Source organism: Ipomoea nil, unplaced genomic scaffold, assembly GCF_001879475.1.
Source record: "Ipomoea nil cultivar Tokyo-kokei standard unplaced genomic scaffold, Asagao_1.1 scaffold2653, whole genome shotgun sequence".
Lineage (NCBI taxonomy): Eukaryota > Viridiplantae > Streptophyta > Magnoliopsida > Solanales > Convolvulaceae > Ipomoea > Ipomoea nil.
In genome coordinates, this window is record NW_017619081.1 from 4,617,786 (window position 1) to 4,642,749 (window position 24,964).

Below are 24,964 nucleotides of genomic sequence, written 5' to 3' on the forward strand. Positions count from 1 at the left end.
CATTCTCAAAAGCGCTAAGTGAAAATATTGTAAATTGCAATGTTTGTATTTTCAGTGGTTTGGAACAAATTGTTGCTTCAAACTGTTGAATAATCAAACACTTTCTTTAGCATTTTGATCTTTGGGTTACATCATATTTACCAATCGTCCAATATCTTTGGGTTACATTATAATTAAAATTAAAATTTTTAAATTTTTACTACATCTAATTAAAAATTTTAAATTTTTACTACATCTAAATTCCTTAAATTAGGAATTTCTTTTATCCATAATAATTTATTCAACAATAATGGTTGAACTAAATGAACACGGAGCAAAACACCCAAAGGACTGGTACCGTTGATTTATTCATTGATCTTGTATATATGTGCATTCATTAAATATATTGAAACCCTTTACAACAAAAATACTTGGTTACTTTTTAAAAAAAGTTTAATAACAATTATAATGAATCTCCTATATTACATTGTATTCGTATACTATGAGTTACATATTTAAATAATAAACAAATTCGACATTAAATTACTTATGTATGACCTTCTCATATATAATCTTCATTGATATACTTTCAAATATTTATTTAATTATAAGAATTGGGCATTAACTCATTCGCGCAATGCACGTGTAAAACTAGTACAACTAATAAGATCCCAGTCATATACACAACAAGACGAATCTAAAGTTTCCTACACCATAATCTCATTGCACGATAATCCCTCTATGTTACCACCAGTAACCCAATTACACATGACACACTACCAATAAAAAAAAAAAAAAAGATGACATGTACAAGATGAAGACAATGACAATGCTACCCAAAAGAGAATTAATAAGAATTTGAGAAATTTAAACCAAAAGTAATATTTATTTAAACTGTCACTTTTGGACTAAGTATTTAGATATATTTAGACTAGCGTTATTATAAAGTTGCAAACATTTATTTTAGCGACAATTATAACAAATCTCTCATATATTCTCTTGCATTTATATACTTTAAATTACCGGTTTAAATAAACAAATTCAACTTTTATTTACCTATGTATGACCATCTCCTATATAATGAGTTAATACCCAAAATCGTCCTCGACTATAGTGATTTTTTTCAATTTCGTCTTAAACGACTTTGGTGACCTAATATCGTCCCAGACTTTTGTGTTTCGCTCAATTTAGTCCTCCATTTGTTATTCCGTCAAATTGGTGTTAAATAAAGGGACAATTCAGTAATGTCAATATTGATCTCTCTTTACTTTCAACTTGTGAAGTGCGAAATTCCTCTTTCTTGTACGAATTACACCCAGAATTATTCCCGGACCTGCAAATCAAATTTTATATTCGCAGTTTTAGGAGTAATTCTGGGAGTAATTCGTAAAAAAAAAAAAAGGATTTCGCAGTTCACATGTCTATGAGTAAAGAGATGCCAATATTAAAATTACTGAATTGTCTATTTATTTAACACCAAATAGACAGAATAACAAATGAAGGACTAAATTGAGCAAAAATACAAAAGTCTGGGACTAAATTGAGCGAAACACAAAAGTCTGGGACGATATTAGGTCACCAAAGTCGTTTAGGACGAAATTGAGAAAAACCACTATAGTCGAGGACGATTTTGGGTATTAACTCCCTATATAATATTACATTGATGATATACTTTAAAATACTTATTTAAAAATAATCATTGGACATTATCCTATTCGCGTAAAAAACTAGTTATAATATAAAGAAAAGTTGTTAGCTACAGTATATTTTATTTATAGTTAAAAATAAAGCAGATTTTAATTCATTCTTCCAAAAGATTGAATTCCAACCCGACCGAGCATTTGGGAGGATGTAAATCATAGTAACTCAACTGAACATGAACCATAGAAGCTAGACAAGCTAGACATTTGCTCACAAGGAACCCCCCTTGATACTGCTGGTGAGACTCAATCCCTGGTCATTCTTCCAAAATTTCATCTCTATAACCAGTTGAGCTGCCCATGCGGGTAGCAGATTTTAATTCATTGTTATGCGTATGTGCTCATTCTAATCAACAACTTTTCTTAGGGTGGTGAGTTTAAATAAGATATTCGGTGCATGTAACATTTTAAGGAAGTTTTTATAACTTTAAATAGAAAATTATGTCCTTATTAGTAGTTGTATCACTTAGTTTTGAGCTTTTTCCATTTTTTATTTTTCGACTATTGTACGTCTTTATATTTTTTTCATTAACTAAATTTTTTAACTTTTTTTTTAGGTCAATAAGGAGAGGATAAACCCTGTTGTAGCGTCACTTAGTACTATATTGCTTTCTTAAATTTTCACATTTGTCACATAAATATCAATTTTTTATATTTGGTTCTTTAATAGTTATTGCATAGATAGTGGTCCACACACACTGTCCAAAAATGAGCCATTTTGTGCAAATTTTTAATTTTTTTTCACGCGACCCACTGCACCATACATTTTTATAACTTATTATGTACATTATTCTAAAACATAATGTACATTATTCTAACTCATAAAGTACATTATCTTACTCCAAAAGTTTTATTATTTTAACACATAATGTACATTATTCTAACACATAAAATACATTAGTCTAATACATAATGTACATTATTTTAACTCATAAAATTCAACGACGTCGTTTTGGACCATGATCCAAACAGCCGTGTAGACCAATAATTTGCCTTGGTTCTTGTGATCATTTTTTGTTTGCCAATTTTGTCTGATTTTTATCAACACTAATCCCTATACCACTATTTTTTTTTTTTTAATTCTTCCCACCTATTTTTTTTATTATGTCTTGTACATGTTGCTTAAATTTAAATGACTTTCATGTGAGATATTTAAGCTAAATAAGGTTCATTAGAAAATTTATTAAAAGGACATGTAGCAAAAACTTGAAGAATCATACAGTAAATGTGGAAAAAAAAAATTATTGGCCAAACGTGAAAAATGCACAACATTATAAGAGGATGAAAAATAGGAAAAAAAATCAATAGTTTTAAAAGAATTATATGTTGTTTTAGAACACCAAATGCCATGATTGTATAAAACTTGAATAGTTGAGAGGTTGGTAGAGCAATTACTAATACCAAATTGACAAGTTATTGAAAAAGGTAGGAAGCAATTGCTGCAACCCTCCCTACCTAGCTTGCTTGTCAAATCTCTTATAGGCCTCTACCCTCTACCACCATTACCCAGCCAAGCTTTTATAGGGGAAAGAAAACTAGGGCTCTAGCTACATCACATATGCTTTTATGGAAACATATAGTTAATGCCATTTTTACATAACATATATATATATATATATATATATATATATATATATATATATATATATATATATATATATATATATATATAGTTACACTTCTGTGCGAATGACTTGCCCAGGAGAGAAGTGCAAATGCATCCCATCTGTCCACGATCCAGATCTAATGGATGAGAAATACTGATTTTTTTTAAAATGCGGTGGCATTTTTGTAAATAATTGAACATCGAAGTGCAAGTAAAATATATTACAAGTTCATGTAAAATGTATTATATGTGCAAGTAAAAATTTACGCTGAGCATCAATACTAAGTGCACCTATAGTTATAACTAGTTGCACCTATAGTTATAATTAGTTACATCTATAGTTATATGTAGTTGCACCTAGGTGCATAAATGTTTGCGGGTGGTTTTCAGGGGTATTACTACCCGCTGAACTCAGATTAATGAATGTTAATAGTTATAAGTAGTTGCACCTAGGTGCATGAATGTTTGCGGGTGGTTTTCAGGGGTATTACTACCCGCTGAACTCAGATCAATGAATGTTAACAAGGCAAAATTACATGCACTTGCAGGCGAAAGTAGGGGCACTTATAGGTGAAAGTAGGTGCACCCGATCAATGAATGCAAGCAAAAACTACATGCACTTGCAGGCGAAAGTAGGTGTACTTATAAGTGAAAGTAGGTGCACCCGATCAATGAATGCTGACACGTGGCGCGCGGTGATTGGTTCGCATTTCTCTCCTGGGCACTTAGTCGCACCTGAACGCGATATATATAGGGAAGGGATCAGGTGCATTTGAGGCTTCCCGTGCGGTGCGGGTGGACGCACTCACGCACATTAAGCACAAAACTCACGCACGTTACGCACAAGAGCCATGCACATTAAGTACAAAACTCACGCACATTAAACATTACACACTCATGCACATTAAGTACAAGACTCACACACATTAAGTACAAAACTTACGCACATTAATCACGCGCACAACCACACGGGAAGCATTCACCCGCACTGGAACTTGCTTAGGTGAGAACGTGAGAACAAATCGTGTGCATCCATCTAATATTATTTAATGGTCTAGATTATATTACGTGTGTGCGATCGCGAATTAAATGCGTGCAAACGCACTTAATCGCGTTTGCACACATTTAATTTGCGTTCGCACACACTTAATCTAATCTAGGCCATTAAAAAATATTAAATACATACACACGATTTGTTCTCACGTTCTCACCTAAGCAAGTGTTCTCATATGATCCTAAATAAATAAATAAATATATATATATATATATATATATATATATATATATATATATATATATATATATATATATATATATATGTATATAGGGCTGCGTTCAGGTGAGAACGCTTTGTCCTGGAAAGAAATGAGAATGCATGCCATTCGTCCATGTGTCCAAATCTAGCTAATAGATGATAAACATTGATTTTTTAAAAAAATGCGGTGACATTTTCGTAAATAATTGAACATTGAAGTGCAAGTAAAATGTATTACAAGTGCAAGTAGCAGTTTCATATAGTGTACCTAAGTGCAAGTAAAATGTATTACAAGTGCATGTAAAATGTATTACATATGCAAGTAAAATTTACATTGAGTATCAATACTAGGTAAGTGCACATGACGTTATAACTAAGTGCATTTATAGTTATAAGTAGTTGCGTCTAGGTGCACGAATGTTAACTAGGTAAAAGTACTTGCACTTGTAAGTGAAAATAGGTGCACTTATAAGTGATTTTACTTGCAAAGGTGCACTAGCTACTTGCACTTATAACACGTTTACTCACACCAAAGTTTGAGTTATTTAAAAAAAAGTCACTGCGTCGTTTTTTTTTTTAAATTACATCTAATTCGTTGATATGGACACGTGGACGGTTGTGGTGGTTCTTATTTCTCTTTTGGACAATTATTCTCACCTGAGATTTTGCAGATGTGACTAGGAAATAAGACATGAGAGAAATAAAATAGATAGAAGAAGAAAAAAGAAACAATGGAATTACGTGTCCATCGGGTGCATGGGCGCCTTCAGTTCGCTTCACACAACATTTGCAACAGCAATTTCATTTTCGTGGGACACATTGCAGAGCTAAAAACCATATCTCCCTGTAACACTCTCAATTCTTCTCTCTCCTCTACATAAGCATTGACTCCTTATAATTTCATAAACTTCCTAAAAATTATTGATGGAGACGCTCTTAAAAAAAAATTTAAAAAAATCATAAAATACGGTAGGAGAAAAGCCAAAGGTGCCCAAGCCTTCACGCAAATGCAAAAAAAAAAAAAGTACAATATACTACGGCCGTATAATTGTATAGGAAAAACAAAAGAAACAACAATAATAACGTTATTTCAAAAAAACAAAAACAAAAAAACAAAAAACAAAAAAAAAAAACAAAACAAAACAAAAAAAAAAAAAATTGGTGGGGTGTTGGGGGTGGGGGGGGGGGTGTGGCCACTGACAGACATCTGAAACCGTACTAAACGTTACAATCCTAACGTGTGAACTCTGTTTAGTAAAAGTACCCATTTCTATTTTGTTCGTGCACTGCCACAATACGAGGTCTTTCTTTTTCTTTTTTTCTTTATTTTTTTTTTTCCGCTTATAAATCTTACTATTTATTTTTTAAAACAATTTTTTAGCATTACACGAAATACTATAAATATACATAGACTTCAAAATCAAAATACTTATAATTACTAATAATCTTTTCCTGTCTAAAAATGGATGTTTTTATATTTATAGAATAATTAAAATAATTTATCGACGTGTGATTGGAATTCAAAAAATAGATGAAAAATATTATATGACACGCTTGTAAAAAATAACATTTTAGAATGGATACTAGCTAATCTAACCACTTAGAGCATCCACATTAGTTATTCTTTGTGGAGTTTTTACCGAAGAAAAAATTAAGATAGCGTTTTTACATTGATGGGGTGAAATTTTTATAGAGTTTTTTCTTTTTGTCTTACAAATTTAAATTTTTTGTGGGCCATAGTCAATAGGAAAATAACGCTCAAGATGCACGTTTCGTGCACTGTCGCACCCAGCATGACGCGTAAAATGATCCATTTTTTGTTAAAATGGTTTTTTTTTTTTTTCTTTTTCTCTCATTTTGCTCCCTCTTCTCTCCCAATTGGCCTAACAAAAATTCCCAAAAAATTACGGGAGTGTTTGTTAAATGGTTGTTAGCTGATTGAGTTAGTGTGTTTGACTAGTTGATAGTTGATAATATAAATACGGACGTGTATGTAGAGTACTGAATACGGGCACTTGGGCTCGGGATCCTACGACAGTGGGTCGGGGGTCTCCGATCAAGTGGCCCAGGTGTCAAGTAGGTCAAAAGTCCCTTCATCTTCATAAATGCGGGTATTTATAGGGGAGACAAGGAAACACGGCCCGACCCTCCGGCATGGAGGGCACCTGGCTCACATGCACTGGGCAGTACCCCGGAGCCCGCGACACGTGGTACTAGCTTCCTGACACGCGCTTCACCACAACCCTGACGATCGGTTCCAAGGCAGTCGGGACGAGGCAGTCTGATCGATTTCGGTCAGCGACAGTCGGTCCGAGATTAACGTGGCAACACGGTGCATGACCGACCATCGCACCGACCGTAACGCACTGGGTGCGGTAGGTATATTCCTATCAATAGTATTAGTTTATTGTAGAAAAATATTTGGTAAATTAGTTGTTAGCGGTTAACTGATTACATACAAAATGACTTTCTCAAAAAGCATATTGAAAAAAGAGTAAATACCCAAAATGGTCCCTCAACTATAGCTAAATTCACAAATTGGTCCTCGACTTTCAATTTTAACCAATTAAGTCCTTAGCATTGCAATTTTAACACGATTTGGTCCTCCGTCTATTTGACCGTTTGTTGACCGTGATCTTTGAGGATATATATGTAATTTCATCGCCGTCCGTCCTCATCCGCTGCCGTGACACAGTCTATCTCCCAGCTACAAGCCACTGCCCAGCCGCCCTCATCTACTGCCATGACACACTCCACTGCCCAAACACCTTCGCATACTGCCACGACACAATCCACCGCCCAAACACCTTCTCATAATTCATCATTGCCAGCGCTACAACTCAATTTGCAATCTTCATCAGGTCCAACGCCACAAACAATCGTGTCCGACTTCAAACAGGCCTTCGAACACTTCTGCATCAACGCCGGCGGCCGCGCCGTCATCGACGGTCTCTAGAAGAACCTGCAGCTCTCGTGGGAGCACATGGAGGCCTCCAGGATGACGCTGCACCTATTCGGAAACACGTCGTTTTCTTCGCTCTGTACAAACTCAACTACATTGAATCCAAAGGGAGGATGAAGAAAGACGACAGGATTTGGCAGATTGCTTTCGACAATGGATTCAAATGTAACAGTGCGGTCTGGAAATGCAACCGGAACCTTAAAAAATTGGCGATGGACCATGAAATTACATATATATCCTAAAAAATCACAGTCAACAAACGGTCAAATAGACGAAGGACCAAATCGTGTTAAAATTGCAAAGTTAAGGACTTAATTGGTTAAAATTAAAAGTCGAGGACCAATTTGTGAATTTAGCTAAAGTCGAGGGACCATTTTGGGTATTTACTCTTGAAAAAACTACTTTGAGCAACTTTTTGAATTTTAGCATTTTGAAGCAATAAGTTGTTGCAAAATGCTAATTAATCAAATTGATTGTTTAACTAAGTAAAATAGCTAATAGTGGTCAAATAAATCAAAATTGACTGATAAGCGAACTATTTTACCAAACAGGATAAAATTTATATTTATACTACTTATTTCATAAAATAATATTTGATAAAACACACCAAAAAAAAATTATGAAGTAATTATAGATTAGCACGTCAAGAAGTTTCTTATTTGATAAATATAAGAATTAAAATTAGGTTCATTTTTTGAAATATTAAAATTAGGTTCTAATTTGGAAATGTTTGGTAAATAGATAGGATCATAGGACTCAATATTTTCTTGCGTCCTGGTGTTGTAAGCATCCGCCACGTGGCAGCGGCAGTGGGCCCACATCGTTCACCGGAACAGATACCCCCAACGGCCGTCACCGATTTGCGTCTTCCATTATACATGGTGGACAGGCCGAGCTGTATCATCATTACGCTTTGTATTGCATTAAAAAAAAAAAATTATTAATATTTTTATAAGAAAAACAATTTTATTTATTTCTCAAATCTCAATTCCCTTTGTTTATTTATATACATGGTCACTTTCTCTCTCGCACAATACATATATTTGACTTTATCCTCTGTTTCCCAGAAATGTATAGTGGTTGTTTCCATCGAACTTAGCTCAGAAAATCACAAAAGTAGATACACATATATTATTGTAGTTTCTTTCTTATATAAATGGGTTCTCTTCCCTTTCACGTTTCCTTCTAAAGATTCGATTTTTATCTTTCTGTTTCCACCAGGAGGAGAAGGGCTTGATCAGCTCTCTTCTCTTTCTCCTGGGATTGTTATATTCTTTGAATTTTGGGGTTTTCTTGAAAAATTATATTACCCATTTTGTTTAGTGACTCTGAAATTAGGGGTGGGTGGGTGGGTGGGGAGATGGGGGGATGCATGTCAAGGCCGGGTAGATTTGGAGGTGAGAGAAAGAAGAAGTGTGGGAAGAGATGGAAATCTGGTATCAAGAAGAGGGTCTCTTTTCATTCTTCTGATCCATCGTTGGATAAAGCTGTCAAGAATCCATCTTTCACCAATCCCACAATCCATGGTTTGTGTTCTGTTTATGTATATTATCATTATTATGTTTGTTTGTGTGTGTAGTGTTCTTGTTAATGTGTTTGATCCAAGCGTTAGTGAAGTTAAGAAAACAAAATTTGTGTTTTTTGTTTTTGAGGTTTGCTTTTCTTTGGAGTGGTTTTAGCTGAGTTTAAGGGTTGTGGAAGACAATTGAAAAAGTTGAAAGGTTAGAGAGCTGAGCTGCATTATTGGTGAGATGTGTTTGGATAAACAGTTTCCCCTTCTGAATATTTATGCTAATAATGTGGGGTAAAGTAAAAGAACCAAGGAATTTGTATACTTTTTTGCCTTAATTCCTTGAATTCTTGCCTAGATGGGATCAAGTTAATAAACTACAGTAGTTCAGAAGATCACTTGATGGACCTTCCCAGTGGTCCTTTAGTGTGTTTACTGTTTCTGGGACTATGTTATTCTCCAATTGCAGCAATCATTTGTTTGTGTATTTGTGTTAGTCTGCACCTGAAAGATGAATAATGCTGGGTTCCCAACTAAGCCCCTTGTTGTATGTGATGATGCTGATATCAGGAAGTGCTGAGGAAACATGGTTTGATTCTGCTGCAGTGTTTGAATCTGACTGCAGTGATGAAGAATTCCAGAGTGTAACTGATGGTATGTTTTCCGAGATACATACAACTATACAAGTATTGATCCTCTAGTTTTACCCTCCCACCTATTGGACGGAGGCCTGTGAAGGGCCAAGTCTAGGACCAGGTGGCTAGGGATTGTTGGGCGGAGGCCAGTGAAGGGCCAAGTCCAGCACTAGGTGGCTAAGGGGATTGTTGGACGAAGGCTTGAAGGGCCAAGTCCAGCACTAGGTGGCTAGGGGGATTGTTGGGCGGAGGCCTAAAGGGTCGAAGTCCAGCACTAGGTAGCACTAGGTGGCTGAGGGGATTGTTGGACAGAGGCTTGAAGGGCCAAATCCAGCGCTACGTGGCTAGGGGATTGTTGGGCGGAGGCCTGAAGGGTCGAAGTCCAGCACTAGGTGGCTGAGGGGATTGTTGGACAGAGGCGCCAAATCTAGCACTATGTGGCTAGGGGGGTTGTTGGGCGGAGGCCTGAAGGGCCAAATCCAGTACTACGTGGCTAAGGGGATTGTTGGGCGGAGGCCTGAAGGGCTAAGTCCAACAACACTAGGTGGCTAGGGGATTGTTGGACGGAGGCATGAAGGGCCAAGTCCAGCACATTGCCTCTTGAAAATGTGGCGATATAAAGAAATAAAGTTGCGCTTTCGTCACGAGCTATAGCTTTTGGCGTAGTGGTAAGCGTTTGATCTTAACACCGCCCCCAATCATAGTCTGAAGGATGTTACTTATCATATGAGACCTTGAACAGATGTTCACTCTCTCAGCGGCTCTGAAGCCGAACATGCGCATAAACCAGAGAATTCACCGAAAGATTCTGAGGTGAAGCCGGTGTTCCTTGATGAAATATCTCCCTGCATAGATGAATGCAGTGGCAGGGATGAAGATTTGTTAAACAATTGTGGAATTCTCCCAAACAACTGTTTGCCCTGTCTCGCATCTGCTATCCCCCATGTCGAGAAGAGAAGATCCTTCAGCTCCAGCCCTCCAAATTCAAGGAAAAAGAATGCGTTAAAACTGTCCTTCAAATGGAAAGAAGGAAATTCTAATGCAATTTTACGTGAGTTCTCTTTTGGAGGATTATGATTTGAAACTCTGACTTACTTACCTCTGTTACTGAAATGGTTAGAGAACGAAAATTGAACCGATTATATTTATTGTATGGTGCAGTTTCATCGAAGTCACTTCTGCAAAGACCAATAGCCGGGTCCCAAGTGCCATTTTGTCCCTTAGAAAAGCGAGTGTCAGACAGTTGGTCACGCATTGAAGCGGCTACTTTCAAAGTTCGAGGGGAGAACTATTTTCGGTAAGCAATCTCCGCTCCCTAGTAATACCATTTATGCCTGTCTTGCTTTGCGATTCCATTTTCGACATTTATCTATATTCTGTTGCAGGGATAAAAAGAAGGATTTTGCTCCCAAAAACGCAGCTTATTACCCCTTTGGCGTTGATGTATTTTTATGTCCTAGGAAAATAAATCATATATCTCAGCTTGTGGAACTTCCGGTTATAGAATCTTCTGGGAGGCTTCCACCTATTCTTGTCGTGAATATTCAGGTATCGCTTATTTCATGTACTACACTACGGTGACTTTCTGGGCTGTCTTTTTCAGATATTTTAAGCTTTCCTATTCAGACAATATTTTCATTTAATAGGTACCGCTGTATCCAGCCACGATTTTTCAAAACGAAACCGATGGCGAAGGAATCAGTTTCGTGTTGTATTTCAAGCTTTCCGAAACTTATGCTAAAGAACTTCCATCGCATTTTCAAGAGAGTATAAGAGTAAGTTTGGGCTATACTTTAGTCCTATTACTTAGCATCGTATTTTGTGGCAAACCTAATTTTATATCTACGATCGTGATTTCTATGCGGCTTTCAGCTGTTACTGCACTTACATGTCGTGCGCTTTTCTTTTCGCTATTTGAAACAACAGCGCCTAATGGAGAATGACACGGAAAAGGTGAAGGCGTTTCCTGTAGACAATACTGTGCCCTTTCGGGAACGGTTGAAGATATTAGGTCGTGTAGCAAACGTGGAACATCTGCCATTGAGTGCAGCAGAGAGGAAGCTCATGCATGCCTACAATGAAAAGCCTGTCCTTTCGCGGCCTCAGCACGAGTTCTACACAGTAAGCCATATCCAAATCTCTACTCACGATATTATTCACAACCCGATTGTCCGCACAGACTTAACTCACTGGTTCAGTAGGCAGTATTCGGGAGAAGATTTACGGTTTATACCATTACATCATGTTGAATTTGATCCTTTTTTTGGGTGCAGGGAGAGAACTATTTCGAGATCGATTTAGATATGCACAGATTCAGTTACATCTCTAGGAAGGGATTTGAAGCATTCTTAGATAGGCTAAAGCTTTGCATCTTGGATTTTGGGCTCACAATTCAGGCAAGCTTTAGCTTTTATGTTCATTTTTTGCAATGCAATTGAAACCATTGCTTCTGTCATTCTTTGCTGATCAAAGTGTGAATGAAATGAAACAGGGTAACAAATCTGAAGAATTGCCAGAGCAGATGTTATGTTGTGTGAGACTGAATGAAATTGATTATGTAAATTATCAGCAGCTAGGGCCTAGGGTTGACCCTAATTATGTAAACTGAAAATTAGATCATAGAGAAATGATAAATAAATGTAGTTTTTTTAAAGCTAATTTTACTTTTAATCATCCACTATTATAACATGGCATGGCAAGTTCTCGTGTGAGACCGACTCACGAATCTAAAACCGACTCACGAATTTCTATCCGTGAAACGTGTTGAGTCATGAAAATTTTGGATCTTATGGTATATTAGTATATAGATTTAGTAATATTTTATGCAAACTGTTTATTATAGTTTTGCTATAAAGTATTACATTTATTCTATAAAATATTACATTTGCAATTCTGCTATGTAATAACACTTTATAGTTTTCCTATAAAGTATTAATTTATGTTACAAAGTGTATATATATACATATACATACATATACATATACATATATATATATATATATATATATATATATATATATAAGTCTTGAAGTATTGATGGTACATGCAATTCTGTTATGTTATTGTTTTATTCCCTACAAAATGTGCATTATATTTATGTTTTAAAATATCTAAAAACATAATAAGCTTCAATCCAGGTTATGTCCCTGGTTTTATGTCCGTTTTTTCTGTTAACTTTTTTTGTACCTTATGCTATAATTGTTGTACTACATAATTATTTGGACAAAAATATCCCTGCCGTTATAACTTCTGTTATCTTTCACATTATTATTACCATGCACATGCATACACAATATCTTTTTCTTACATTCTTCAATTGGTAAGTTTAATTTTATTTAGATTTAATTAAATGTTACCATAGTTATATTTAGTACTATATCATTTCTATAATTCTTTATTAATATTAATATGAATTCTACAATTCTACAATTATATATATATATATATATATATATATATATATATATATATATATATATATATATATATATATATATATATAACACTAAGATTTTAACATTAAATATTAATATTGGGCATATATTTTTGCGCATCGCGAACATATGCTATATTAAAATTAAATATTAAAATCTTAGTTATATTATTTTTTAAAAAAAATAATTGTGTGTGTGTGTGTGTGTGTGTGTGTATATATATATATATATATATATATATATATATATATATATATATATATATATATGTATATATAATTGTATAATTCATATTAATATTTTTGAGGTAAAAATTATAGAATGATAAATTACTATATTACTATATATAACTACGGTAGCATTTTAATTAAAACCTAAATGAATTAAAACTTACCATTGAAGGATGTAAGAAAAAATTATTGTGTATGCATGTACATAGTAATAATAGTGTGGAAAGATAACAGAAGTTATAACGGCAGGGATATTTTTGTCCAAAAAATTATGTAGTACAATTTTTATAGCAATATATATATATATATATATATATAATTGTATAATTCATATTAATATTTTTGAGGTAAAAATTATAGAATGATAAATTACTATATTACTATATATAACTATGGTAGCATTTTAATTAAAACCTAAATGAATTAAAACTTACCATTGAAGGATGTAAGAAAAAATTATTGTGTATGCATGTGCATGGTAATAATAATGTGAAAGATAACAGAAGTTATAACGGCAGGGATATTTTTGTCCAAATAATTATGTAGTACAACAATTATAGCATAAGGTACAAAAAAAGTTAACAGAAAAAACGGACATAAAACCAGGGACATAACCTGGATTGAAGCTTATTATGTTTTTAGATATATATATATATATATATATATATATATATATATATATATATATATATATATAACACTAAGATTTTAACATTAAATATTAATATTGGGCATATATTTTTGCGCATCGCGCATATGAAATACTAGTATTTTATATAAGATTTAAAGTATTGATTATATTTGTAATTCTATTATGTAAAGTTTTGCTAGAAACTACTACATTTATGTTATATATATGACTTAAAGTATTGATGAATTTTGCAATTTTACTATGTTACTTCTTATTATTTTTATGGTAAGAGTGTTATCGGAAAATATCTGTGTGTAAGTAAATAGATATAGGTTGTATTGCCTAATCATTTTGAGTACAAGATCATATTGAGTATCCCCAGCCTATCAAAAGGGCATGACTTTTATACTGGACCATAGCTACAAAATATAATGGTTACACTAATATGTATAACGGTCTTCTAATAATTGTGTCTCTCCTTTATAACTGCCCTTGTTGCTCCTTAACGAGTTGGTGTTCTAATGAGTGTATTGGCTCTGAGTCCTAGTGCAATTGTTTCACCTACTCTACTTAGTTTTTAGCCTTTACTATTTGACTGTCTTAATTTTCTTGATGGGTTATATTAAAAGTGTTTCAGGCCGGTCTAACTTATCATATTATCTCGACATTAACCTTTATTCATGAGCTACGAGCACAATGAAATCAACTAGGAAGTAATAATAGTGGTAACCATCCCAACCCCCTTACCTCCTAGATGTGAGTGTGATGGGGTCAACTTGAAAAACAGCCAAAGCTATCCATTTTGATCATAAAATTTCATGAACCCACGAACTTGTTTCTAAGCCTCGTGTCTCTTGTTAGGCATATGATAATAGCAGACAACGAGGACCCCGCCATTAAGGTGGCCAAGAAAGATCCTGGTGCTTTTATTTATTTATTTATTTATTATTGTACGCATAAGGTCAAGAGTCCGAGCCTAGGACTTGGGCACCGCTCGACCCCACTCTCCTACCTCTTTGATTTTCTTTTCAAACCTTTTATAGTTTACACCAAGGCAAATTATAGAATTCTAACTCAAATTGCCATGATTTGGACTTGGGTATATGTGCGTCATTGATCCAACCGAGTAAACCCCTAAGTGTTTTTTAGTGAAGGATCCAATACTCGTTGGATTCCGTAGGGTCGAACCCTATGATCCTACTAGAGTTGTGCGCAATAGTGAATCTGTAGATAAGACTTTCAGTGTTCTTGTAGCCAAGTGACCACTACTTCCATTGGATGGGCAAAGTCTAACCTCCCACTGAGTTTGGATGAGGTAGGATATTGACCATTTTTGTTAAGACTTGAGATTCGGTTAAGATCGGACCTCAAACATTTTCCTACGAACTTACTATGCCAGCACAAGAATTTCATAAATTAAAACAGAAATGGTGTATTTTATTTTTAAACTATAATATTAATCAAGACAGACCATGATCAACCGTTACAATGAAGCTTTAATTCTTCAATGGTTAATTGGTTTCTTACCACCCACCAACCTAGTGGATGACTTGTTTCTTGCATTGTGTGTGCTTCTCCTCTAACTCCTTTTCTCCTTCTTCCACCATGTAGTTGTACTCTAATGAAAATTATTTTTGTTATTAATTAAATAAACTTTTTATAATTTATTTGCAATTTTTGATTAATTGATGTTCATACTTTTATTCATTTTAATAATTAGTTTTCTTTTCAATATTTTTCGCTCAATCATTGCCGTTTCTCGTATGTCCCATATATCTTTCTTGTATTTTAATAAAAATTAAAAAAAACTTATTTGTACTTGTTTCTAATAAGAAATAAATTTTTTCTGAGTTCTGATCCATTTTTTAAAAGCTTCATATTTTTGTTATTGTCCACTTACCCTAAAAAGTATCAGGTAGCAAGAAGAGAGGGAGAATTCTTCCTGAACAAAGTTGTATGGAGTTCGCAGAGTTTCTTGAGTAAATTCAACAGATTTTTGATGCATACGTTGAGGAGAGGAGTTTGTTAATTATTGTATCTGAAAATGATATAAATAGAGGGCGATTCTGATTTCTGAAGAGGGAGGCATCACTTTTATTCTCACCGAAGAATTTCGTCCGGTCGGCGCAAATTCAGCGCCGATTTCCGTAGATGATTACTAATTCTGCAGGAGTTTTGGTGGCAACAAATTGGGGGATGGCGTAGATGTGAAGCAGGCAATTTGGAATTTCCTCCTTTTCATTCACTAATTTGCTGTTTCTGATCTATTATTGCAATAATAATACCTCACCTAGTTTTCAACATTATTTTATTTGTTAGTAGCTTTACATCAGCACATGAAGTGTAACTGTGGAGTTTATCTTTACAATGGATTTCTAACTTTTGTATGTCTAGGACCTCAACTTCCATTGCATTCTTGAAAATGAGAACAAAGAGAAATGCTTTGTCTTCGTTCTACACTAACATGAGTTGGAGGAGAATAAGGACAGCAAGCTCTACTCCCACTTCGGCCAATATTGCGGCGGAGGCAGGTACGGTTCCTTCTCGCCCACAAACGGTTTCTACAAATCATAATAGCTTGGTTTCTTCGAATCAATCCAAATTCAGAAACAGCTTTAATGATTTAGACGATGCCCTCAATTTATTCCATCAAATGGCTCATACCCGCCCCTTTCCTTCTGTTAGTCAGTTCAACAGACTGCTTTGTAGAATTCGGAAATTGAAGAATTATTCTGTAGTTGTTTCCCTCTTTCAAGAAATGCGCATCAAGGGCATCCCAATCAGTGTGTATACCATTAACATTCTGATGGATGTGTGCTGCCGCTCAAGTCGAGTAGATTGCGGGTTTTGTGTACTTGGTGTGGTCTTCAAGTGTGGATTTGAGTTTCATGTGGTCACATTCACCACTCTGATTAAGGGCCTCGTTCTGGTTAATAAGATTGCAGAGGCTGTAGGGCTATTCAAGAAGTTGGTGAGGGAAAATGTGTGCGAAGTTAATCAAATTACTTATGCTACTCTTATAAATGGGCTTTGCAAGGCAGGTCATACACAAATTGCTCTTGACTTACTTGTAGTAATGCAAAAGGAGGGACCTATGCCTGATACTAGAGCCTATAACACTGTAATTGATTCTCTATGCAAAGACAGAATGGTTGATCAGGCTCTTGGCCTTCTCTCTGAGATGATTGAAAGAGGAGTTCCCCCGGACATCATCACATATACTTCACTGATTCAAGGCCTTTGCAATTTTTGCCGATGGAAAGAGGTTACCAAGTTAATGAATGAGATGGTGCTACATCATGTATATCCAGATGTCCATATTTTCAGTATATTAATAGATGCCCTCTGTAAGGAGGGGATGTTGGAAAGTGCGGAAACTATCATTCAGATCATGATTCAAAGGAACACTTATCCTAATGTCGTCACATACAACCATCTTATTGAGGGGTACTGCTTGCAAGGACGGATGGATGAAGCGAGGAAAGCTTTTGGTCGGGTGGTAGAAAGTGGCCTTCAACATAATGTTTGGACCTATACCACATTAATTAATGGATACTGTAAAATAAAAGAAATGGATGAAGCGAGGAATGCTTTTGGTCAGATGGTAGAAAGTGGCCTTCAACCTGATGTTTGGACCTATAACACATTAATTAATGGATACTGTAAAATAAAAGAAGTGGATGAGGCCATGCATCTATTTTGTGAAATTCCTAAAAAAGGGCTTCATCTTGATGTTGTTACGTATACCATAATGTTGCAGGGGTTATTTCTGGTGGGTAGATGTTCTGCTGCACTGGAACTTTTTCAGGAGATGCTGGTTGCTGGACATAAACCAGATTTTTACACTTCATGTGTCTTACTTAGTGGTTTGTGTGATAATGGACATGTTGAAGAGGCAATGACAGTCTATCATCAGTTAGATGATAGAAGCGGAAATTATTCTCATGTTTATGGTGCCATCATAATTGATAGGGTCTGCAAGATAGGACAGCTTAATATTGCGTGCGATGTATTCAATGACCTCATCTCTAAAGGGCGACACCCAAATGTATATACATACACTGCAATGATAAGTGGGCTTTGTCGAGAAGGATTAATAGATGAAGCCTTAGAGTTGTTAAGGAAAATGGAGAAGAATGATTGCTTACAAAATACTGAGACTTATAATGTTATTTTGCAAGAATTTGTTAGAGAAAAAAAATGGCATGAGGCAAATCTACTTTTGGAGGAAATGGTTGGTAAGGGTATTTCTCCAAATGAGCGCACATTGTTCTTCATAAACGACTTACTTGCACTTAAAACTGGAGATGAGACAGTACTAAAGGTGGTACAGAAATTTGCAGCGAATCATGTAAAGTAACTACATATTTGGAATCTTTTAGCTTCTCTACTTGTTCATGATTTGATACTTTTGGAGGAATGTTTTCAGGGATTTCACTCCCATTTCAGGGCTTCCACAAGTTTGGGTCTCAGCATCTATCTTTTAACAACATAATAGTTCATAAGCTGCTGCATTTTTTTTTTCTTTTTCTTGAAGTTCATTGCAAGTATTATTTGCTTAAGCACTCTTAATCTACAGTTAAAGCACCAAGTAGGCAGTTATGTTCATCCACCGTCATTTTCAAGCTTCAACTAATTCATCATCATTTTGAAAATAAATTGTTAGTAGATGTACACTAATGTTGATTGGCTCTCAATGTTCTATAAATATATACGGAGTATTATATATTTTTATGCTGGCACTTTTTTCCCTTTCATTTCCTTTTGTTGGGAAAATAGTATCCCTGCAAACTGGGAGGAGCTGCAGTGTTACTTTGATCCTAAAAAACCAGTGTATAATTCTTAAAATATGTATATGTACATAAATATTGCCATTTCTTAAGTTTTCGAGTAGAGAGGATCCTTCAGCTCCACCCCTCCAAATTCAAGTTGAAACTGTCCTTCACAGGGGAAGAATGGAATTATAATGCCATTTTAAATGAGTTAATAAACTCAGATTTCTATTTTCACTCGTTGCTTTAGTTCAAAATATCTTAATATGCATCATATAACGGCGGCCTCAGCTGCTGATAAGATAACTATTAAGACACTCAACGGCGCACAATCCAAGACTTGGTGTCATTTTGAGGTACCTTTGCATCTATTTTGTATTCCAAGTAACTGTAGAATTTGTATTCCAGCTCAAAGTGATGTTCATTTGTACATCTATTTTTAGCTTCTTTTTGTACACATCGAAGATTGTCTATTCCCTTCAGATATTTTAAGCTTTCCTGTTTTCAATTTTAAATTTTTGAGGAAACTAGAGTGGTGATAGTTACTAATACAAGGAATGCTATGACTGATTCGATTCTTATTACGGTGTTTAATTTGATCATTTTTTGTGCAGGGAGAAAGCTAATTCGAGATCGATTTAGATAATAGATATGCACAGATTCAGTTAAATCTCTAGGAAGGGATTTGAAGCATTTTTAGATAGGCTAAAGCTTTGCATCTTGGATTTTGGGCTCACAATTCAGGCAAGCTTAGCTTTTATGTTCATTCTTTGCAATTGAAACCATTGTTTCTGTCATTCTTCGCCTTCTGGTGTTGTGAATGAAATGAAACAGGGTAACAAATCTGAAGAATTGCCAGAGCAGATGTTATGTTGTGTTGTGTGAGACTGAATGAAATTGATTATGTAAATGATCAGCAGCTATGTGGTCTATTAGTCAACTCTCCATCCCAACTAGAATTTGTGTAGTTCTAGATCTCGGTCGTCATGTTGTGCAATCTATGGTGTCATTTTGAGGTGTCTTAGAATACGATAAACAGTTTCGATGTAGAATATGATAAACAGCTTCCAAGTGACATTCAATGTATAATAAACTCGTTTTATAGCTGGGGAGTTTTGTACTCGAGAAAATTTCAATTTTGGTCCACTGACTATTGGAGTTGTGTTAATTGCAATACTTGACTTTTAAAAATATTAATTTAGTACCTTGACTAAGCAATTTTTATCAATTTTGGTCACGCCGATCAAATTATCAGTCAAATGTCACCGGAAAATTTTAACTCATTAAATAATAGGGGCAAAAATGTCATTTCATGTTTTTTTTTTTTTTTGAAAACTCATTTCATGTTATTTCGTACTCCTCTTCTCCGACATCCCTCTCGCTCCTCCGTTCTCCTTCTTGTCTTCACTGACGGCGCCTTCGCAAAGGAGTCCGCAATGATCTCGAGATCACAAGCTCATCATTTTCTTTCTCCTTTGCTTCTTCTCCTGGAAACGCAGGTACAGTCAGTCACGGTTTAAGTCGATTCCGTCAATGGAGTCACGACATTTGCACTTTTGACCTGGGCTTCATTAGAGTCATGGCTTCATTGGACCTCGGCATCTGAAAGTCGATTCCGTCTGTGGAGTCACGGTGAACGACGTAGCTGAAGCTTGGCACGAGATGGAGAACACAGTGGCAGACGGGGTGAGCTTGGACATGCGTATTAGGTGGAGGAGTTGATAGGTGGTCATCGTTTTTGGATGGGAGCTTGGAGGAGGCGACAATGGTGATGATGATGCGCGTGGACGTCAGTTCTTGGTGAGCTTCGCCGCTGGGTGGAAGTTGGGAATATCGGAGAGTGAGTAACTGGGTGTACAGGGAATGGGGTCGTTAGCAGACGACATTTTGAGGTGATTTTTCATCTTTAATTACTTTCTGCAATTCTGCTGCAAGTTTGAATCCTCCTCCTCCGAACAATGATCTTCATCAGCATTATTATTATTATTATTGTCCGGTGTGTTTGGGTGGCCGATCAGTTCCTCTGCTGAAACCGGATTTTCAACATCGTGTTCGTTCATGACTCTGATTATTGTTTGGTCCCTCTGGATCTGGATCTTGTCTGCAGTAGCTTTTCAAATGCTTTGCAAGTTTAATAGCTTCGGACAATATAGACTCAGCATAATCATCATCACTTCCATTTTCTCTTGGATTTTCGCTGTCCTCTGTGAACTTTTGTAGCAGCAGCAGGTGTTCACAAACTTCTCCCCGCTTCTTATCTTCCCATTTCATTTTGAGTTTTTCCCACCTTGTGCGCTTCCTATTACATGTATCTGTATCTAATGCCATGGCCGGAGATCAGAAATGGATATATGGTGGGTGAATTGATATGATGTTTTTCCACATGATTCTTCGCTTTGCATGGCTCTATGGGGTTGAGAATGTTTGATATGTGCCCGGCGGCGATGGAATTTCGATTTCTGGAAACTGCTCTTCGCGAAGGCGGCGGCGGTGAAGAGGAGAAGGAGGTTGGAGAAAAGAGAAGCCCAAAGAAGGTTTGAATAACATGAAATGACGCTTTTGCCCCTTTTTATTTAATGAGTTAAGATTTTTCGGTCACAATTCGTCGGCAATTTGGCTAGCGTGACCAAAATTGATAGAAATTGCATAGTCAAGGTACTAAATTAACATTTTTGAAAGTCAAGTGTTGCAATTAACACAACTCCAATAGTCAGTGGGCCAAAATTGAAATTTTCTCTTTTGTACCCCTTTGCAAGTTTTGAGGCGTTTGGTTCACGGAATCTTAGACTACCCAAGGTAATAGGATTACCTCCAAGAAGGTAATGTGAGATTATCGGAATGTAAGATTACCTTATATGTTTGGTTTGAATTGTGGAATATAATATTAATGTGTTTGCTTAAGGGTTATATTTTAAGTTATATGAATCAATTTAAAATAATGTCTTCAATAATATATATATATATATATATATATATATATATATATATATATATATATATATATATACACACACACACATTAAAAAATAATATAAATAATATATATTATTTATGTGTGTATTTATTTTATTTGTTTATATGTATGAATGTATATCAATGTTCAAATATTAATTAAAAACTAAATATATAAATATACACATGTATATTTTATAGTATAAATATATTATTATTATCATTATTATTATTATTATTATTATTATTATTATTATTATTATATGGATAAGGATTAGTTTACAAGGGCAAAGTTGGAATAGTTCAAGGTAATCTAAGATTACTTAAAGAAAATGGGGGTAATCATATTACCTTGAAACATTACCGCCACATCAGCTTTCAGATAATATAACATTACCAGGTAATCTCATAACTTGAACCAAACAAGGTAATATAATATTACCAGACTCAGATTACCTAGGTAATCAAAGATGACCTGAAGAGATTTGGGATGCATTTTCCCCCTTAAGATGACTCAGATTACCTAGGTAACCACCGAAGATGCATTTAAGAGATTTGGGATCATGTTTTGTTCTTTTATGATCATAGATATGGACAAAAGCAGTACATCCGAAGATTTTGAGTGGCAATTTCTAGGAAAAAACTAAGAGGGTGTTTGGTAGTCACGAAAGTTTGAACTTTCATGTGAAAATTATTCTCACGTTTGATGTAATCTTTGACTTAAGAAAGTTCAGGTCAATGCAAATTACATTCCATGATATCAAGGAAAAGTCTTACAAATATAAAGTTTGTCTCTCACACCATAACACATTGTTTATCAAAAAGATTTCCAATCAGATACATAGTTAAAATTTTTTGTATTTTTTTTTTTGGGTATACCCGGGTTTTCACCGTCGAACACAGTGACTAATGTAACACCCCGTGTTACGGCCTCCATATCCAGATTAATTATTTAATTAATCCCGTTATCATATAATTATGAATGATTTAATTAGACTAGAATCCCCATCAATTAACGCAAATTATGCTGTGCAACCGAATGCACCTTGCAAGGTGCATACGGTTGCAAAACGGCGCCGTTTTGGTTAAAAAAACGCGCGTCCCACTTAAAGAAGAAATCAGGTTCGATTCCCGGCAATAGCATTTTTATATATCCAGAAGTTCATAACTATATAACCACAATTTCATAACTATATATCCACAATTTCATAACTATATATCCACAGTGAATGAATGAAGTAAAAATCCACAATGAATGAATGAATGAAGTAAAAATCCACAATGAATGAATGAATGAAGTAAAAATCCACAATGAATGAACTAAATATCCACAATATATGATTGAACTAAATATCCACAATGAATGAACTAAATATCCATAAATTCATAACTATATAACCACAATTTCATAACTATATATCCACAATTTCATAACTATATATCCACAGTGAATGAATGAAGTAAAAATCCACAATGAATGAATGAATGAAGTAAAAATCCACAATGAATGAACTAAATATCCACAATATATGATTGAACTAAATATCCACAATGAATGAACTAAATATCCATAAATTCATAACTATATAACCACAATTTCATAACTATATATCCACAATTTCATAATTATATATCCACAATAATGCTATTGCTGAGAGTCGAACCTGATTTTTTTTTTTTAAAGTGGGACGCGCGTTTTTAATCAAAACGACGTCGTTTTGAACCGTATGCACCATGCGCATGGTACATTCGGTTGCACAGCATAACTATTTATCAATTAATTAGCGTGGCCCACAATGGACCATGGACCCTTATCTTTAACCAAATCCTTAATCCTATAAGGAATAGGATAAGTGGACCCTTACCATTCAGACCTTAGTTGAGACTCCTGAATCTATAAATAAGGACTTAGGAAGCATTTAGAAACCTTACCACAATTAATTCTACCACACAAGATATTCCCGAAGGGAAACCTACAAAGGGATCCCCTGCCACCAAACGTAGAGGAATCCACTGGAGGGAAATCTTAGAAGAAGAACCCTAGTAGCCAAGGATATTGATTAGGGCTAAGAGGTAACCCATGTCTCGACAAAACCTATTTTCCTTGCTATATCTTATTCATTGGCTCCTTTGATATGTGATTCTGTGTTTGAGTCTTTATAGAGCTTTGCCTAGGGTTTATATTGTGTTTATGTGATAATCTTGATGTTCTTGATATTGTGATTGATTATATGAATGATCTTGTATCTTGATTATGTCTAGAGCCCTAGGGTTTATATCATGAATTTCGTATTATGATGTTCTTGGTATGTTTTGGTGGGATTATGCATGATCGGGTATTGAGTCTAGCCTAGGACTTGTGTTTAAGACTTTGCATATAGAATTCTTGATGTTCCTGTGGTTCCGGATGCTCTTGAACAGTTATATGATTTATGTTGAGTCTTTGCATGTTTAGGAATCGTGTTAGAACGTATGTTGCATGATTCTTGGTTTGTTTCCGTTAATTGTGTACGTGGTGTTGTCGTTATGTGTTTGAATGTGTCTGGACATGATTTCGGGTTCCACGAGTGATCCCGGGTCGAAAGTTGCCTGTGTATCAGTGGGGGGTAGGTGGGGGGACTGACCACCCGCCACCTACTCGTTGCCCGTGTCACCGTTCCAGCGGGTAGCCAGCGGGCGGTGGTATGCCCGCCGGCACCCACCCGCCACCTACCCGCTGGAAATTGGTCAAGGTTCGTGATGTTTTCCCCCCGTTTGTTGTTTCCTCGTGTTTCGTTGTGTCCCGTTGTACCTCGTTTGTCGTGTATGATTCTCATTTGGTGTCTTAAGTATCGTTCTAGGAATTTATGTGTAATATGTGTCGTTGTTGTTGTGTCTTGATTGTTATTTGATTATGTGTTAATTGATTGAATGATGATGAGTATCGTGGTCATTGCGCAATGGCTGGTGTGAATGATGATGATGATGATGATGAGATTGTGATTGGTGGAAATGAATTGTTGGCGGTTGACACCACTTGTACCCGGTCATTGTACTAAAGGTACATGTCATAGCGGTGACTGTGCTAAAGGCACACACCCACCTTAGACTTGCTTGCCGTTGAGCATGGCTCAGGTTATAAGTGCTGCGGTGTCATGTTAGAGCTATATGCGCTAACCCCTTGATAGTGGCACTAGAGGTGCGGATCATTAAATGGCACTACAGCACCATCTTGATATGTTGGTGGTTGATAGGTGGTTTGTCGGTGGGGGCATGTAGTTGCCCGGAAGCATAAGGGGTGGTGGTATATGGGTGGCCT

At 35.5% G+C, this 24,964-nt stretch overlaps 2 protein-coding genes and 1 long non-coding RNA gene across 5 annotated transcripts; 2 read left to right on the forward strand and 1 right to left on the reverse strand.

Moving 5' to 3' along the window:
* The first annotated feature begins 8,521 nt into the window (after positions 1-8,521).
* Positions 8,522-19,818, forward strand: LOC109154787. 3 transcript variants are annotated; one of them, XM_019302510.1, is made up of 10 exons: positions 8,522-9,028; positions 9,583-9,666; positions 10,390-10,698; positions 10,809-10,944; positions 11,033-11,195; positions 11,294-11,422; positions 11,574-11,768; positions 11,921-11,999; positions 19,415-19,458; positions 19,549-19,818. In XM_019302510.1, exons 1-10 carry the CDS (start codon positions 8,863-8,865, stop codon positions 19,597-19,599), a joined length of 1,356 nt encoding a protein of 451 aa, XP_019158055.1. In that variant the 5' UTR covers positions 8,522-8,862; the 3' UTR covers positions 19,600-19,818. The 3 variants fall into 3 exon arrangements, with proteins under 3 accessions (XP_019158055.1, XP_019158054.1, XP_019158056.1); XM_019302509.1 differs by lacking the exons at positions 19,415-19,458; positions 19,549-19,818 and adding an exon at positions 12,139-12,317 and having other exon boundaries at positions 8,526-9,028; positions 11,921-12,043; XM_019302511.1 differs by lacking the exons at positions 19,415-19,458; positions 19,549-19,818 and adding an exon at positions 12,139-12,317 and having other exon boundaries at positions 8,858-9,028; positions 9,510-9,666; positions 11,921-12,043.
* On the reverse strand, positions 9,147-9,536 carry LOC109154791. Its single transcript, XR_002049789.1, has 2 exons — positions 9,461-9,536; positions 9,147-9,420 (listed from the first exon to the last, which is right to left on the reverse strand). It is a non-coding gene; the product is annotated as an uncharacterized LOC109154791 (long non-coding RNA).
* LOC109154785 (putative pentatricopeptide repeat-containing protein At1g12700, mitochondrial) lies at positions 15,852-18,670 on the forward strand. The gene has a single exon (XM_019302507.1). The coding sequence runs from the start codon at positions 16,329-16,331 to the stop codon at positions 18,300-18,302; it is 1,974 nt and encodes a 657-aa protein (XP_019158052.1). The 5' UTR covers positions 15,852-16,328; the 3' UTR covers positions 18,303-18,670.
* Positions 19,819-24,964: the final 5,146 nt, after the last annotated feature.